This window comes from Lampris incognitus, chromosome 5, assembly GCF_029633865.1.
Source record: "Lampris incognitus isolate fLamInc1 chromosome 5, fLamInc1.hap2, whole genome shotgun sequence".
NCBI lineage: Eukaryota > Metazoa > Chordata > Actinopteri > Lampriformes > Lampridae > Lampris > Lampris incognitus.
Genome location: NC_079215.1, coordinates 54,876,556 through 54,894,713, shown reverse-complemented (window position 1 = coordinate 54,894,713; position 18,158 = coordinate 54,876,556). Strand labels below are relative to the sequence as shown.

The following is an 18,158-nucleotide window of genomic DNA, read 5'->3' as shown; positions in this document are numbered from 1 at the left end:
ACTTTTGACAGCAGACAGGAGTCATTATGGGCACTCTGACTGGTCTGCGGCTACGCAGCCTCATACACAGCAAGCTGTGATGCACTGTGTGTTGTGACACCTGTCTATCATGGCCAGCATTAACTTTTTCAGCAATTTGAGCTACAGTAGGTCTTCTGTGGGCTCGGACTAGATGGGCTAGCCTTCGCTCCCCACGAGCATCAATGAGCCTTGGGTGCCCATGACCCCGTCATTGGTTCACCAGTTGTCCTTCCTTGGACCACTTTTGGTAGGTACTGACCACTGCATACAGGGAACACCCCACAAGACCTGCCGTTTTGGAGACGCTCTGACCCAGCCATCTAACCATCACTATCTGGCCCTTGTCAAAGTCTCTCAGATCCTTACTCTTGCTCAGTTTTCCTGCATCCAACACATCAACTTCAAGAACTGACTGTTTATTTGCTGCCTAATATATCCCAAACCTCGACAGGCGCCACTGTAACGAGATGATCAATGTTATTCACTTACCTGTAAGTGGTTTTAATGTTTTGGCTGATCGGTATAGTGCCATCATTTTGAAATGAAATGATTCAGAACTTAAGAGGGAGTTTGCAGTTCAGTTTGGTCTCCTGCATCATGACGTTCTTTGCTGAGGGGAGGTGTAGTGATGGCTGCTCACACTCAGTAGTAGTTACCTATGAGGGAGTTGAGAGAAGAGTAGGAGGACACCCGCCTCATCTTGTCGATGGTCTCGAAGGACAAGATGTACTCGTCATTGTCCGGGCTGCCCAGGGTGCTGCTGGCACTGCTGCTGGTACTTAGGTTGCCAGGAGAAAAGGCTACCGGACCACCTGGACGGAAACACAAATCCATTAGCAGCTGCACACAGACATAATTTACCCTCATAGACAACCTTCAAATAAAATGTTTGGTATCGTTGTAAAGCTGTGAGAGTAACACTTTAGCTGCAACTGCCCACAACTACTACTAATATGACCAACAACTAAAGCACTGACCAGAAGAACGAGAGGAAGAACACCAGCAACTTCCAAACGCTCTGCTCTGTGTTTACTGAGTTTCAAACTTTGCCGGCTTTTGGATCAAGGATTGTGATTGTGAATCAGAGACGGCATCAACACCAGCGGGTTATGTGATGTGATGTTGGTCAGTGACTTTCAGCTTCAGTCAGTCTGGCTGTATTGTTTCATTGACAAGGTGTTAGCTATGTTTGTTTGCCAGTTGTGTTGAGTTGGTGAGCATTAATACAGAGAAGTCGGGGTGGGTGTGGGCGGGTGGGGGATTAAAACTGACAAAACATCGGGATGAACAGTGCAGTGTGTAGGCACGTGCACACACAAATGTGCACATCTGTGGAAAGCACACATACTCTGAAAGCAGAAGACATGTTTGTTTGTATTCAGATTAGAGGGAACGCCACAAGCCGGCGTGTGGCGCCTGTGAGGTAAACACAGCGACCACATACAGACCAACGACGGCACATCCGTGATGGGGACGGTGAGCACTTTCCAGACGACTACGCACATTTGGGGATACAGTTATGATTTCAAACGAATACGGGATCGTTATTTCCTTTTTGAAAGCTGGTCACAACCTTTGGGTTGAGGGAACCTTTTATTAATGCTCATCAAGTCAAACAAACCTAAGTGTGAAGAGATGAATCGCTGGCAGACAAAGCCCCAGGATGGCAATAACAAAGGTCTACAGTGGATGAAGCAGGAGAAAACCCAATATAACAAGCTCTTTCTTTCTCTGCACAAGTTTCCTCTATTCCGCTCACTAAATCATCCCTTTTCTACCCAATTGTACTTGGCCAATTACCCTATTTTCCGAGCCGTCCCAGTCGCTGCTCCACCCCCTCTGCTGATCCGGGGAGGGCTGCAGACTACCACATGCCTCCTCTGATACATGTGGAGTTGCCAGCTGCTTTTCACCTGACAGTGAGGAGTTTCACCGGGGGGGGGCGTAGTGCATGGGAGGCTCACGCTACCCCCCCCCCCCGAACAGGCGCCCCGACCGACCAGAGGAAGCGCTAGCGCAGCGACCAGGACACATACCCACATCTGGCTTCCAACCCGCAGACACGGCCAATTGTGTCTGTAGGGACGCCCGACCAAGCCGGAGGTAACACGGGGATCCGAACCAGCGATCCCCGTGTTGGTAGGTAACGGAATAATCCTTTACTATCATCTTCCTCCTATAGAGTTATTCAAATTCCCTAGTTATTCTTGTTTGTCTCCCTCCCTTTGCATCCTGTCTTTCATCTCTACCTCTCACTCTCCCTACGTCTGCATTGGCATACCCTCTTCACTGAGGTTGAGGTTCTGCAGGCTCTTGTTAAGGTTGCGGGCAGTGGTGGCTGCTCGGATGTTGGTGTAGGAGTTGACCGAGCGCAGGCGGGGGATGGCTGGGCTGTCCCTCACTGGGGTCAGGTTACCAGGCTCTGGACACACAGAAACACACCAGGGTACAGTACAACCTTGCTGATCCCAAACTCTCGGCAATGGGCATTTGCTCAAACTGGCGAGATTTTTAAGACATCCAAAAGTAATAAAATTTACCTTACAAAAAATAAAAAATAAAAAAATGTAATAACATGAAATCTGTTCACAGCTCTCCTGCACTCTTATTTTGAATTACTTTCTTGGCAACTGCCATGAGCGATGTTCCTGTTTTTCCTGGGTCAGAGGAACTTCATCAGGGCACTTTGGTTTTGGTAGCTGCTCTCTATTTGGCGTTTATCTTGGAACTAAGTATTTTCTCTGCACTTGCATTATAAGCAGAGGTGGAACGCTCCACTTCAGAAAGTAGAAGTACTAACCATGTATTTGCTCCACCCATGCACTAAACCAGCTGATTCTAATTAGCACAACACTTCAGCCAGGTAGGAGAACTAATTAGTGAAATCAGCTGGTTTAGTCCATGGGTGGAGAAAATACATGGTTCGTACTTCTACTTTCTGAAGCCAGATTTTCCACCTCTGATTAGAAGACAAGCTGACTAAAAGTGTATAATGCCAAAAAATACTAGCACAGTGTACTTCAAAAAGCCTTCAATAATATGTAACGACAAGAATATTCTACAAGCCTCATACAAAAGCCAAACCTTGTCAAACCACAGCTGCATACTTTGAAAGTTTGGCGTGTTCGGAGGGCCGAAATGTGGCCGTATCTACCTGTGGTGTTGGCCGGTGAGGGCACAGTGTAGTTCTTTTCCTCCTCGATGAACTGCAGCGCCACCGTGCAAAAGTTACTCTCATACTGCACCACCAGGTGACTCAATGCGACCACCAGCTCCTAAACAAACACACACACACACACACACACACACACACACACACACAGGCAGGAGGACTGATGAAAAAACAAGCATGTGTGCACATGTACACACATTACACAGAGGTAGCAAAAGAATATGAAATTCGAATCTACAACGTAGTCAAGAGAGGTCACGATGTTCCCTGTTTGTGTTTTTATGTAATTTGACCAACTGTTTCACTAACATTTTATTTGCCTTTATTTTATATTTATTTTTTTTCTCCTCATGTCTGCCATCAAAGTTGGTTTTAAAAGCCCACGTGATAACTTGCCGAAATAGCAGCACTTGTGATAATGTACACTACCGTTCAAAAGTTTGGGATCACCCAAACAATTTTGTGTTTTCCATGAAAAGTCACACTTATTCACCACCATATGTTGTGAAATGAATAGAAAATAGAGTCACGACATTGACAAGGTTAGAAATAATGATTTGTATTTGAAATAAGATTTTTTTTACATCAAACTTTGCTTTCGTCAAAGAATCCTCCATTTGCAGCAATTACAGCATTGCAGACCTTTGGCATTCTAGCTGTTAATTTGTTGAGGTAATCTGGAGAAATTGCACCCCACGCTTCCAGAAGCAGCTCCCACAAGTTGGATTGGTTGGATGGGCACTTCTTGCGTACCATACGGTCAAGCTGCTCCCACAACAGCTCAATGGGGTTCAGATCTGGTGACTGCGCTGGCCACTCCATTACCGATAGAATACCAGCTGCCTGCTTCTGCTCTAAATAGTTCTTGCACAATTTGGAGGTGTGTTTAGGGTCATTGTCCTGTTGTAGGATGAAATTGGCTCCAATCAAGCGCTGTCCACTGGGTATGGCATGGCGTTGCAAAATGGAGTGATAGCCTTCCTTATTCAGAATCCCTTTTACCCTGTACAAATCTCCCACCTTGCCAGCACCAAAGCAACCCCAGACCATCACATTACCTCCACCATGCTTAACAGATGGCGTCAGGCATTCTTCCAGCATCTTTTCATTTGTTCTGCGTCTCACAAACGTTCTTCTTTGTGATCCAAACACCTCAAACTTGGATTCATCCGTCCACAACACTTTTTTCCAGTCTTCCTCTGTCCAATGTCTGTGTTCTTTTGCCCATCTTAATCTTTTTCTTTTATTGGTCAGTCTCAGATATGGCTTTTTCTTTGCCACTCTGCCCTGAAGCCCAGAATCCCGCAGCCGCCTCTTCACTGTAGATGTTGACACTGGTGTTTTGCGGGTACTATTTAATGAAGATGCCAGTTGGGGACCTGTGAGGCGTCTGTTTCTCAAACTAGAGACTCTAATGTACTTATCTTCTTGCTCAGTTGTGCAACGCGGCCTCCCACTTCTTTTTCTACTCTGGTTAGAGCCTGTTTGTGCTGTCCTCTGAAGGGAGTAGTACACACCGGTGTAGGAAATCTTCAATTTCTTAGCAATTTCTCGCATGGAATAGCCTTCATTTCTAAGAACAACAATAGACTGTCGAGTTTCAGATGAAAGTTCTCTTTTTCTGGCCATTTTGAGCGTTTAATTGACCCCACAAATGTGATGCTCCAGAAACTCAATCTGCTCAAAGGAAGGTCAGTTTTGTAGCTTCTGTAACGAGCTAAACTGTTTTCAGATGTGTGAACATGATTGCACAAGGGTTTTCTAATCATCAATTAGCCTTCTGAGCCAATGAGCAAACACATTGTACCATTAGAACACTGGAGTGATAGTTGCTTGAAATGGGCCTCTATACACCTATGTAGATATTGCACCAAAAACCAGACATTTGCAGCTAGAATAGTCATTTACCACATTAGCAATGTATAGAGTGTATTTCTTTAAAGTTAAGACTAGTTTAAAGTTATCTTCATTGAACAGTACAGTGCTTTTCCTTCAAAAATATGGACATTTCAATGTGATCCCAAACTTTTGAACGGTAGTGTATGTATTCTTTATAAACAACAAAAGATGATGAAATGTTAAATCACCAGACAGGAGCATATACAGACAGTGTAATATTTTTTTTTAATATAAATTAATTTCTAGTTTTCCCCCTTATCCCACCCGATTAACCCAATGGCATACGGCCGGAACTCTTGTCGAGTAACTCCCCTGGCTCACATTTCCACAGGAAGGAGACGGTCTTAACACCAGCTTCCTTCAAACTCGTGTCGGTTGCTCTCGCTATTTTACACGCTGAAGCCTCGCATGGATTGCATTACCCTCAGGCCGCGAAGGAGACGTAGGGAGAATGCTTTCGGTGTCTTGGCTGCAGGCGCCCGGATGAGCCAGAGGGGTCGCTGGAGAACGACGAGTCCCCGGACACTACACCGATCTACATCCACTATCCCTCGGGTAAGGGTGGCCTAATGAATGCCTTACCCCGTGGACGCTCTGGGACAGTGCAATATTTTTGAAATCCAGTTGGTAGGATCTTGCAACTATAAATGCACGATCGGCATGGCTAGTTGTCATGACCACGGATGACTAGACTTGCTAGCCCTCGGCTAACGGGTCGGACCCTTTAGTTGGCTGGTTAGTGCAGTCGCCCGTGATGACCCGGGTTCGTATACTGGCTGTGGCGGTTCCTGGCTGACCCCTGAATTCGCTACATTGGTGTCAGAAGTGAGATACTGAACTGTTTACAGGCTACTCAGATTTGATCTTGAATTTACACAAGATTTGAAAAGCATCACTTCTGACATCAATGTAGCGAATTCGGGGGTCAGCTGTGAACTGCCGCAGCCAGTACACGAATCCGGGTCACCACGAGCGACTGTGCTAACCAGTCAACTAAAGGGTCTGACTCATTAGCCAAGGGCTAGCGAGTCTAGTCGTCCGTGGTCATTACAGTGTAGTCTAACTTTAACTGGCCATTATGCACATCACTCTTTTTCTTATGAACAAGTTTTGCCTGTTACAAACGGGCATCCGAGAAACACCCGTGTTTTCAGCAGCTGCTTCTTACGTTCCTTTTTTTGTTTGCATCAGATCTCGTTTTACTCCCTACCGTTATCGATACTGAATCACTGGATTAGCATTAGCGCCCCCCAGACTTCTGGCCCCTTCTGAAACCTCATCAGTCACGCCAACTAGGCTGTAAAACTTCCCTCAGTGTCGCGTGTCAGGCTCGAGGTGGGAATGCGAGCCGGAGTCGATAATCCGTAAAAGCTGCATGGTCAATCTGCTACTTAGCGACCTGGGAACGTTTAATTAAGCATAATCAAACGATGACGGCATGAATGAAAGCCATCGGGTTGCGACATTAAAACGCTTTTACTGGAGCAAGTTCACCTACCAAAAGGGGAGCATCGCTGACTTGAGCACTGCAGATAAAGTGTGAGATTTATCTTTCTTTTTTTTTTGGATTTTCCCCCCTTTTGCTCCCCAGTTGTACTTGGCCAATTACCCCACTCTTCCAAGCCGTCCTGGTCGCTGCTCCACCCCCTCTGCCGATCCGGGAGGGCTGCAGACTACCACATGCCTCCTCCGATACATGTGGAGTCGAACGCCGCTTTTCACCTGACAGTGAGGAGTTTTGCCAGGGGGACGTAGCGCGTGGGAAGATCACGCTATTCCCCCCAGTTCCCCCTCGCCGAACAGGCGCCCTGACCAACCAGAGGAGGCAGCTGGTGCAGCGACCAGGACACATACCCACATCCGGCTTCCCACCCGCAGACACGGCCAATTGTGCCTGTAGGGACACCAGACCAAGCTGGAGGTAACACGGGGATTCGAACTGGCGATCCCCAATGTTGGTAGGCAACGGAATAGACCGCCATGCCACCAGGACGCCCGACAGTTATTTTAAAATGTATACTGAAAGTGAAAATATTTCGTTAAAATGGGCCGGACAACATTAAGACATACACATTATAATATATTCATATTTCTACCACACAAAGGTCAATTTGAGGGGTTTGCTTGAGATTGTGTGTGTGTGTGTGTGTGTGTGTGTGTGTGCGTTCCATCTACCTTGCGGACCACGGGGCTGCCATCGTTGATGAGCTGGGCCAGCATCATGGCTACATTGTGGTCGATGGTGGTGGAGTGGTCAGTCCTCTCAGCCGAGTTCCCCACAAAGGTTCCCAGAGCAAAGACGGCAGCACACCTCACCTGGGACGAGGCAGAGCACTGTGCTGAAGTCACCGGTCACTTTCGTTCAACAACACGAGGTTCAGATTACGGCACAGATAGCAGGAACCATATTGTTTATTTCCCGGCGTTGCTCTTAACTGTCTACCTTAAAGTTACCTTCAAACTAACTCACACCTTCTCAAATCAAATCACACCCGAGGAGTTCATTCAATAGAGTGCAGACCCCCACCAGGCCTATCTCCCCTTCTCCGGATGTGGCGACAAACAACCCCCTTTCTTGCCGCCCGGGAGAAGGGAAACTACGGAGGCGCTGCCTGTATCTCTTCTTCTGCAGTGCTTGGACTTGGGCAAAAAAAACAAAAAGAGGCGAGGAGTCAGCACTCAACTGTGGTGTAAAACAGGTTTTTCGAAGGTTCTGAATCACCGCAACCATGAGAGGTCCTTGATCCTACAGTCACAACTGTGCACAGAAGTGATTAGGCTGACGGGCCAAGTAGTGTGCGAGATTAGAAGCGGACACCCCGCACCACACACACACACACACACACACACACACACGTATGTGACCAAACACAGAAAACTCATCATCATCTTCAATGGCTTCTCCGGGGTCGGGTCACGGTGGCAGCAAGCTAAGTAGGGCTCTCCAGACATCCCTCTCCCCAGCAACGCCCTCCGGCACCTCCTGGGGGATCCCAAGATGTTCCCAGGCCAGATTGGACATGTAGTCCCTCTAGCAAGTTCTGGGTCTACCCCGGGGTCTCCTCCCATTTGGCCGTGCCTGGAAAAACCTCCAAAGGAAGGCGCCCAGGAGGCATCCTAATCAGAGGCCCGAACCACCTCGACTGGCTCCTTTCAACGCAAAGGAGCAGCGGCTCTACTCCGAGCTCCCTCCGGATGTCCGAGCTCCTCACCCTATCTCTAAGGCTGAGCCCCAGACACCCTGTGGAGGAAACTCATTTCAGCTGCTTGTATCCGCCGCAATCTGCCCGTTTCGGTCACTACCCAAAACTCATGACCGTATGCGAGGGTTGGAACGAAGACTGACTGGTAAGTTGAAAGCTTTGCCTTCCGGCTCAGCTCCCTCTTCTCCCTCTTCACCACGACGGCCCGGTACAACGTCCGCATTATCGCTGATGCTGCACCAGCATCAGCAGAAACCCAATGGAATTACAACAGCAGAGCTACAGCACCTCACCCGGAAAAGAGAAACTGGGGCCCCCTCCTGGAGCCAGACCTGGGAAGGGAGCTCACCAGCGAGCGTCTGGTGGCCGGGCGGGCCCAGCCCGAAAAAGCAACATGGAGCCACCACCCCGTGGGAATGAGCATTGGGGTAGGATGCAACGCAGGCCGGGCGGCAGTCAAAGGCAGGGACCGGGGCATGCCAACTTCCGGCGTCACACACCGGTCCTCGGGATGTGGAATGCCAAACACACGGATCTGGAGTTATTAAATTGCTTTCCACTTTCACACCGTGGTGACAAAACAAGCACACATGGATCCGATAGTCGGAGCAGCAATGCCTCCAAAAGCACATGTTTACTTGCGAGGTGCGAGTCAAGCATCTGAAGCGGTTCGCAGCTCGCTCGCTGGTTACAAACTACAAATGTAAGCCCCAGGACACTTTTCTGTTGCTGCAACACTTCCAAATATGATAACTCCCATCGGCGCCGTGCTTCACAGCCTCCGTCAGGCGCTCGGTGTCTGAATATTTCACCCCTCGTCTCATTACTCGTTCCCCGCTGCTGCATTAGATATGTAATCCTGCTGTCCACCTGAAGGGGTTTTCCACAGGGGGTCGGTCTCCCAAACTGAACCTAATGAGGGAAGATTATCGGTTGTATTTTTTTAGCATGGCGAAACACACACTTCTTGCAAGCATTAAGAATGTGTCATCACACCTGCTTTGTTTACAGTGTATTAGAAGACAGACCTGACACGTCCAATCTCAAGGGACGCTTTGCTCCACAGGCATTTAACAAACCCTGTTGCCACGGTAAATAAACGGAGTCTTAACGACCCCCCCCCCATTCACACCTTTGTTTGACTTGTGGCGGCTGCACGTAAGAACTTGAGACATCCACCTTAATGTTCTGCGGGCCCTTTAAGAGTTGAGGTTAGACGGGCCTGGTGAGATGACAGTTGCGAGGGGGGGGGGTAGTTAGCTGGTAAACATGCTACATACTGTATCCGGCCAATTGCCCCCTCTTTCGAGCCGACCCGGTCGCTGCTCCACCCCCTCTGCTGATCCGGGGAGGGTTGCAGATTACCACATGCCTCCTCCCATACATGCGGAGTCGCCAGCCGCTTCTTTTCACCTGACAGTGAGGAGTTTCGCCAGGGGGACGTAGCGCGTGGGAGGATAACGCTATTCCCCCCAGTTCCCCCTCCGAACAGGCACCCGACCGACCAGAGGAGGTGCTAGTGCAGCAACCAGGACACATACCCACACATCCAACTTCCCACCCGCAGACCTGGCCGATTGTGTCTGTAGGGAGGCCCGACCAAGCCAGACGTGACACGGGGATTTGAACCGGCGATCCCTGTATTGGTAGGCAATGCTACCCGGATGCTCCGTGTCCTGTGTTTAAGTGGGAGGAATAAAACAACCCGGCAAGGGTCTTAAAAGAGAAACCGTCTCGGCAACTATATATATATATAACTATATATATAACTATATATATATATATATAACTATATATATATATATATAATATATATGTTGGCTTGCTCACTTCTGAGCAATTGGTCCCAATTGTTATGGCCTAAAAATTGATGCAACTGCAAATGCTGTGAATTACATTGGGCAGATAAAATAGTGTGTGTGTGTGTGTGTGTGTGTGTGTGTGTGTTGGGGAAGTTATGTGTGAGGGGCAGACAGGACTGCAGACCCATGTTTCAACCCTACAGCCAAAATAACCATCTGTCCAAGGCATAGAGTGTTGATGATGGCAACAGATGTTCCATGTCTACGTGCACGTGTGTTAACGCACACCTGTATGTGTGTGTGTGTGTGTGTGTGTGTGTGTGTGTGTGTGTGTGTGTGTGTGTGTGTGTTCGGTGCGTCTCCATGAATGTGCGTGAGAATAAGGGGCAGCAAGTGTCCGAGTGAGGCTCGGTGTAAACTCTGGCTCACGGTCCCTCTGGTCAGCGGATGACCCTGGCAGATGTTGAGCATCCTGCTGGGAAGTGCTGGGCCCCAGTGGTTCTGAGGCTTTGTGTGTCCGACATTCTTGTGTAAGAAGTCGGGTTGTTGTGAGGCGTCTAGTGTGTTGGTGTGGTGTTCTGTGCCTGTCACGTCTCACTCTCAACCTTCGCCGCTGGCTAGCAGAAATGCGAGGAGAGCCGAGCACGTAAGTCTCTCCTTGCCAATACATAGCCTCTCCACCAGCAAGCCCTGTGTATCGCCTCCTTGTGGTGACACACAGTAACTGGGTACACCTTGGACCCTGGCTGAACTGGAAGGGACTCGGAGGAGGTCTGGCCCCTAGATGCAGGCCCACCGGTGTGTGGGTATTCCCTGATGCCCATGAACCAGCCTCCCTTCGCTATGTGTTAAATAGTGCCACCTAGTGGATACCTCGGGCGAGGAATAGGCTACGGGAGTAAACCCCTACACAAAATCAACGTCTACAGTGCTGTTGGTTTTTGTTTTTCTTGCCCTTTTGTGTCTGTTTAATTTGGAGAGTACTGCTGGCGTCATGTGTGGCTGCCGCTTCTCCCTCTTGTAGCCCCCCTTCCCATCCACCCCTGTATGTTTGTGTTATGTTTATCTGTTGTCTTGTTTCATCCCGTTTATTGTAAAGTGACTTTGAGTGTTAGAAGAGTGCTGTATGAGATTGATTTATTATTATTGTTATTATTATTGTTATCTCAACTCATCTCATCTTCAGCCACTTTTCCGGGTGGGGTCGCAGCGGCAGCAAACTAAGTGGGGAACTCCAGCCGTCCTTCTCCCCAGCAATGCCCTCCAGCTCCTCCTGGGGACCCCAAGGCATTCCCAGGCCAGATTGGACATGTAGTCCCACCAGCGAGTTCTGGGTCTACCCCGGGGCCTCCTCCCCCCAATTGCCCGTGCCCGGTAAACCTCCAAAGGAAGGCGCCCAGGATGCATCCTGATCAGATGCCCAAACCATCTCAACTCGCTCCTTTCGACGTGAAGGAGCAGCGGCTCTACTCTGAGCTCCCTCCGGATGTCCGAGCTCCTCACCCTATCTCTAAGGCTGAGCCCAGACACCCTACGGAGGAAACCCATTTCAGCCGCTTGTATCTGCGATCTCACCCTTTCAGTTACTACCCAAAGCTCATGACCATAGGTGAGGGTTGGAATGAAGATTGACTGGTAAATTGAGAGCTTTGCCTTCCGGCTCAGCTTCCTCTTCACCACAGTGGTCCAGTACAACGTCTGCATTACTGCTGATGCTGCATCAATCCACCCGTCAATCTCCCGCTCCATCCTACCCTCACTTGTGAACAAGACCCGAGATACTTGAACTCCTTCACTTGGGGCAGCAATTCATCCCCAACCCGGAGGGGAGCAATCCACCATTTTCCAGTAGAGAACCATGTCATCAGACTTGGAGGTGCTGACTCTCATCCCGGCCATTTCACACTCAGTTGCAAACCGCCCCAGTGCATGCTGGAGGTCGAATTCTGGTGAAGGCAACAAAACCACATCATCTGCGAAGAGCAGAGTGCAATTCTGAGGTTCCCAAAATGGATACACTCCTCCCCTTGGCTGTGCCTTGAGATCCTGTCCATGAATATTACAAACAGACTCGGAGACAAGGGACAACCTTGGCGGAGTGCAACACCCACCGAAAACGTGTTTGATTTTGTGCCGAGAATACGGACACAGCTCTCACTGTGGTTATACAAGGACCGGATGGCTTGGAACAACTGCCCCGGTACCCCATACTCCCGCAGTACCCCCCACAGAACGCCCCGGGGTACACGGTCGTAAGCCTTCTCCAAGTCCACAAAACACATGTACACTGGCTGGTGAAACTCCCATGCCTCCCTCAGCACTTCCGCAAGGGTAAAGAGCTGGTCCGTTGTTCCACGGCCAGGAAGGAATCCGCATTGTTCCTCCTGGATCTGAGGTTCGACAATCGGTTGGAGCCTCCTTTCCAGCACCCTAGAGTAGACTTTCCCAAGGAGGCTGAGCAATGTGATGCCCCGATAATTGGAGCACACCCTCCAGTTTATTATTATTATTTGTGGATCTGCTCTCTGGATCGTGTTTTTTGGGCCGTAAGATGATCAACCATTGATCAATTACAATCACTGATCAATTCCACAGCAGAAGAGTGAGTGGGTTTTTTGCACCAGGATACACATTTGTTATATGTGTGTGTGTGTGTGTGTGTGCCCATATAGTTGCCATTTCAAGCATGCAGAATTTTTCTAGACCTTCCCTTTTAAACTGCTACAAGATTTTGGTCGGTGTTCAGTATGACATATGTGGATATACTGTCAACCGTAGCAGGAGACTCACAAAATATATTGCAAAAAGTGAAAGGGTAGTGTGTGTGTGTGTGTGTGTGTGGCAAGACAATCGCTGTCCCTCATGATTCTTTTATTCTTGTCGAGACGTTCTCTTTTCTCCAAGTCCCCAGACTTTTTAAGTATTCAGGACCTGCCAAATGTTCTACATTCCCTTCACTTGTTCTCTTCCAGGTTTTCCGCACCTGTGTAGAGACCTCACCTCAGGGATGGGATCCGACAGCAGGATGTAGAGCTTCTCGTGGGCGCTGTCACGGACGCCACACCAGCGTGCCGAGTCAAAGTTCTGCCAGATACGGCCCAGGCAGATGGCCACCCACTGGCGCAGCAGAGGGTGGGGGTCCGACAACTGCTCCAGACAGTTGGCTATCAGGTTGCCCTGCAGACAGACCTCCTGTTGGGGTTTGAGGTATGGGGATGGGGGCAAGAAGGGAGGTGGATGTAGAAAGGGAAGAGGATGAGGGCAGGACAGAGGGAGCAGGTACATGAAAGGGAGAGAGAAGAGACCGTGGAGGGAGGGTAGAGGACGGGGGGAGGGTGTCAAAGGAAAGTTGAAGGAGGAGGACAAAGAAGACAAGTGTTTGAGTTCAAGGACAACATTCATATTACACTCTCTTCCTTCACATTTTTATCAAGCCAATGAGCCCACTACCCCAAAGGGCACTGACGATGATGATGATAGTGATGATGATGTTGCTAGAGGTTGCAGGTTGGGGTGGGTCACTTAATACTGCCCCCATAAGATGAAAAGACAGGGTGAGCAGACCAGGGTCTCTAGCCTTTGAGCATACTTGTATATTATCAGAGCGCAAATCACCATACTGTTACACTGTCCTCATTACTTATGTGTGAAGGAGTCCATCCATCCATCCATCCGTTATCCGACCCGCTTATCCTGTTCTCAGGGTCGCGGGCATGTTGGAGCCTATCCCAGCAGGCTTTGGGTGGCAGGCGGGGAGACACCCTGGACAGGCCGGCAGGCCATCACAGGGCCGGGATGGAGTCCCAATGCTGTAAAACTGTGGATGAACCGCATATGGTAGTCTGCAGCCCTCCCCCCGGATCGGCGGAGGGGGGTGGAGCAGCGACCGGGATGACTCAGTAGAGCGCATCTCCCATGAACTACGGTATTTAACACAACACTTTCATCAGCAATATTGTCTCGTCCCCTCTTCTTTGGGTAGCTCGTCCCTCTCTCCCACTTTACTTTGCCCATAATGGCAAACATACCGAGTCCTCACCCCGCCGCCGTTCCTCCTTGTACACCCACGCAGGCACACAGACAGAGCTGAACTCTGGGGGAGGGAATGCTAATATGCTGTTGTTCAGCGACATGTTCTCAACCAGCCAGAGGCGGCAGTGCCACAGTAATGAGCACCGTTCATAAAAAAGCAACAGGGATAAATAATGAAGACGGGGGGAAGCGTGAGCCGCTCCCTCTAATGCCGGGGCATCATCTATTATTTACATGCCAGTGAGAAAGGCGGCAGCATTAAGTAAACAGAGGGATCCAGATGAGGGATCCTAGTTTCCATGTGCAGCCGTGCTCGCTTCCTTTCTGATTTCTCATTTTCATGACGTCGAGTGAGAAGTGGAAAAAAACAATCAGACAAAACAAATGAGTCGAGTAAGAGTCGCAAGAAATTCTGGCCAGAGCAAGAAACGAGTGGCGGCTGGCGACATGCTGAAATATTCCTGTGTTTTCTGAGTGTGGTTGCGTGCACACACTTGTACAGCTCAACTGTGTCAGACACAAAAGGCCTCTGGTATTGCAAAGGTGGGGGCCGGGGACTAGGGGCGGGCCAGGTAGAGGACAACGTGGCCACCGAGAAGACCACCGGGACAGAGATCATAGAGGTGATGACCGGCAATGAGAGATGCATAGTGAGTGATCCTCCGCCCTCTCGAAGTGATGGCTGTTGTGGCTACGCTGAGGGAAGTGAATGAAGGATCTGGGATGTGTGCCATCCAGCAGACCTGCACACACATCGCCGCAGGTGTTATGAGTGACGGACACTCCCAGCCTGCTCGGCAGTTTCCTCCTGCACCACTCTTAACCCATATCGGCTTCAGGAAAGCTGCATGAGCTGGCTGATCCTGCACCCAAACTAGAGGGTGGAAAAAGAATTTCTCCCCTTTGGGATTAAAAATGACACATTTCAGGGGGCGTCTGGGTAGCGTTGTGGTCTATTCTGTTGCCTACCAACACGGGGATCGCCGGTTCGAATCCCTGTGTTACCTCTGGCTTGGTCAGGCGTCCCTACGGACACAATTGGCCGTGTCTGCGGGTGGGAAGCCGGATGTGGGTATGTGTCCTGGTTGCTGCACTAGCGCCTCCTCTGGTTGGTCAGGGCGCCTGTTCGGCAAGGGGGAACTGGGGGGAATAGCGTGATCTTTCCACGCGCTACGTCCGCCAGGCAAAACTCCTCACTGTCAGGTGAAAAGAACCGGCTGGCGACTCCACATGTATCGGAGGAGGCATGTGGTAGTCTGCAGCCCTCCCTGGATCGGCAGAGGGGGTGGAGCAGCGACCAGGAAGGCTTGGAAGAGTGGGGTAACTGGCCAAGTACAACTGGGGAGAAAAAAAGGGGGGGGGGCACATTTCAAAAATGTTCTCACATACTGACGTCTGCAAGCTCGCACACCTACCTGTCCGGTGGTGTAGCTGTTGACGATGACGGCCAATATGAAGACTGCCATAGTGCGATGCTCGGCCTGAAAAAGAGAAGAGACGCACCTAAAACACTTCCTGTGCACAAATACTCCTTCCCTGCATTTTGAGGGATGAAGGCGTTATTGAATCTAAAGGTAAAAATGAGGTAAAAAATATTTTCCCCCATTCTCTCAGTGAGTTACACATCGATGTTCAAGTTGCGATGACATGCTGACAATCTGTAAAAACAACTTGTGAGACCAACAGCAGCACCAGCATGGTGCCTGATGCTTTTACACTTTCCAGTATGGGAGTTACACATCAACAACACACTATACACATGTAAGGCTGGCCAATTATGGCTTTAAATGGTAGTCTTGATTATTTTGCGTAATATTGCAATCAGGATTATCTTGATTATTCATCCATTTTGAGGGACAGAATTGTTTTATTCGCATCTCATCTCATCATCAGCCGCTTCTCCGGGGTCGGGTCGCGGTGGCAGCAAGCTAAGTAGGGCACTCCAGATGTCCCTCTCCCCAGCAACGCCCTCCAGCTCCTCCTGGGGGATCCAAAGGCGTTCTCAGGCCAGATTGGACATGTAGTCCCTCCAGCGAGTTCTGGTTCTACCCTGGGGTCTCCTCCCAGTTGGACGTGTCCGGAAAACCTCCAAAGGAAGGCGCCCAGGAGGCAGCCTGATCAGATGCCCGAACCACCTCAACTGGCTCCTTTCAACGTGAAGGAGCAGCAGCTCTACTCCGAGCTCCCTCCGGATGTCCGAGCTCCTCACCCTATCTCTAAGGCTGAGCCCAGACACCCTACAGAGTAAACTCATTTCAGCCGCTTGTATCCACAATCTCACCCTTTCGGTCACTACCCAAAGCTCATGACCATAGGTGAGGGTTGGAACAAAGTTTGACTGGTAAATTGAGAGCTTTGCCTTCTGGCTCAGCTCCCTCTTCACCACAACGGTCCGGTTCAACGTCCGCATTACTGCCGATGCTGCACCAATCTGCCGGTGCTGCACCAATCCGCCGGTCAATTTCCTGCTCCATCCTACCCTCACTCGTGAACAAGAGCCCGAGATACTTGAACTCCTTCACTTGAGGCAACGACTCATCCCCAACCCGTAGGGAGCAATCTGGGTTGGGAATTGTTTTACTGAGCCTTTTAAATCAACACTTTAAATAGAAAAATTAAATCAACTTTTAAATCAGCTTCTCACCGAGGTCGTCCGTCAAGATGACCTAGGTGAGGAGATGAGGTTAAATCAACAGAAAACTGCTCTCACATGCATAATGTGTTCAATAAATCCATAATTATTTAAATGTGCAAATCTTCAATGCAAAACAATATTTTCTTCACACCAGGGCAAGCTAAAGCCAGCATGAATAATTACCCCGAGCCAAGATCACATAATTGTGGAAGACAAAATCGAAATTGCAGTTAATGTACGCTTCATTTTTACAGCCTCTACACACAGAAAGGTGCTGTCCAGAATAATCACATCATAGGATCTCTCATTGGTTACTGTCGGAAACCTCGATTCAAAATGGCGTCACCATGACTGGTGGACACTCACCGGCATGTAGTTGTCAGCCAACACAGACAGGAAGTACTTGTGACCATTGTCCTTCACCAAGTCCGCTTGACATGACTAGACAGAGGTGGAGGAGGGAGGGTGAGAGTAGCAGAGGGGATGGAATGGAGAGACAGTGGAAGGAGCAAACGTGAGCTGTTCGTTTCCGTGAGAGAGGAGGAGGAAATAAATGTAGAACGACGCGTTGGAACAGGTAGAAGAGGAGAGAGACTCCTAGCAAAGGAAGCTGATCAATTTTAAAATGGAAGGATTCAGTGTAAGGCGGTATCATTGGGAATATTAGTCTCGGTGTTTCGAGCAACACATGTGCTTGGCTGTTCCTTTGCAACAAGATGCAAAGGAGCAGCCAAGAATATCAATATGCTGACTAATTTCAGCGACCATGGACATCCTATATGAAAATGCAGCACATCAGTATTACTGTAGCTACACGCCAGTGCCCTCCAGCTGTTAGTGATTTTAAATCAAATGGCATTTCTCAGTTTTGGGTCATTAGTTGTCCAGACAAGCAGGAGACTGGAAAAGGAGGGACTGCTGGAACACACCCCAGTTAATGGGTGCGGGAGCAAGACAGAAAGGGAATATTACAGCCATCTAAAACTAGAGCGTTGAGGCAACCATCGTGCCGCTCATCCAAAACCGACTCCACACCTCGTCTTGGACCACATTAAGGAGAATAAACCCACAAAATCTATGCTGATGAAATCACAACTGGATTCTTCTGAGACGACAGTGATTCACAACTGTGAACAGCCTTGATGGCTTGATGGTGAGTACCAGTGAGGTGCACATGTGTTTGTGTATAATTACGCTGTCTACAGCAAGGATTTTGGCCCAGATGAAGACAAGTAGCGGCCGGAGCTCTCTCGCGGAGCTTTGCAGCAGCTTCAGCACATAGGGGAAGATCCCCACTGACAGGGCCTGCAGAAACAAAGAGACAGGGGTGTTAGCATGGGAGTCTTCACACAGCAAACACACACTGTGCCTACTTTCCAGAGGGCTATTTCCTC

General features: G+C 49.3%; 1 protein-coding gene across 1 annotated transcript in view; it reads right to left on the bottom strand.

The window, feature by feature from the left end:
• The window catches only part of rptor (regulatory associated protein of MTOR, complex 1), a 330,716-nt gene that overhangs the window by 103,311 nt on the left and 209,247 nt on the right, over positions 1 to 18,158 (bottom strand). Inside the window, exons 14-21 of the mRNA XM_056279703.1 lie at positions 17,959 to 18,069; positions 17,131 to 17,205; positions 15,545 to 15,610; positions 13,098 to 13,289; positions 7,268 to 7,408; positions 3,176 to 3,296; positions 2,303 to 2,443; positions 678 to 833 (exon numbers count right to left, since the gene is read on the bottom strand). Coding sequence (XP_056135678.1) covers positions 678 to 833; positions 2,303 to 2,443; positions 3,176 to 3,296; positions 7,268 to 7,408; positions 13,098 to 13,289; positions 15,545 to 15,610; positions 17,131 to 17,205; positions 17,959 to 18,069 — 1,003 coding nt within the window. The remainder of the gene's footprint in view (positions 1 to 677; positions 834 to 2,302; positions 2,444 to 3,175; positions 3,297 to 7,267; positions 7,409 to 13,097; positions 13,290 to 15,544; positions 15,611 to 17,130; positions 17,206 to 17,958; positions 18,070 to 18,158) is intronic.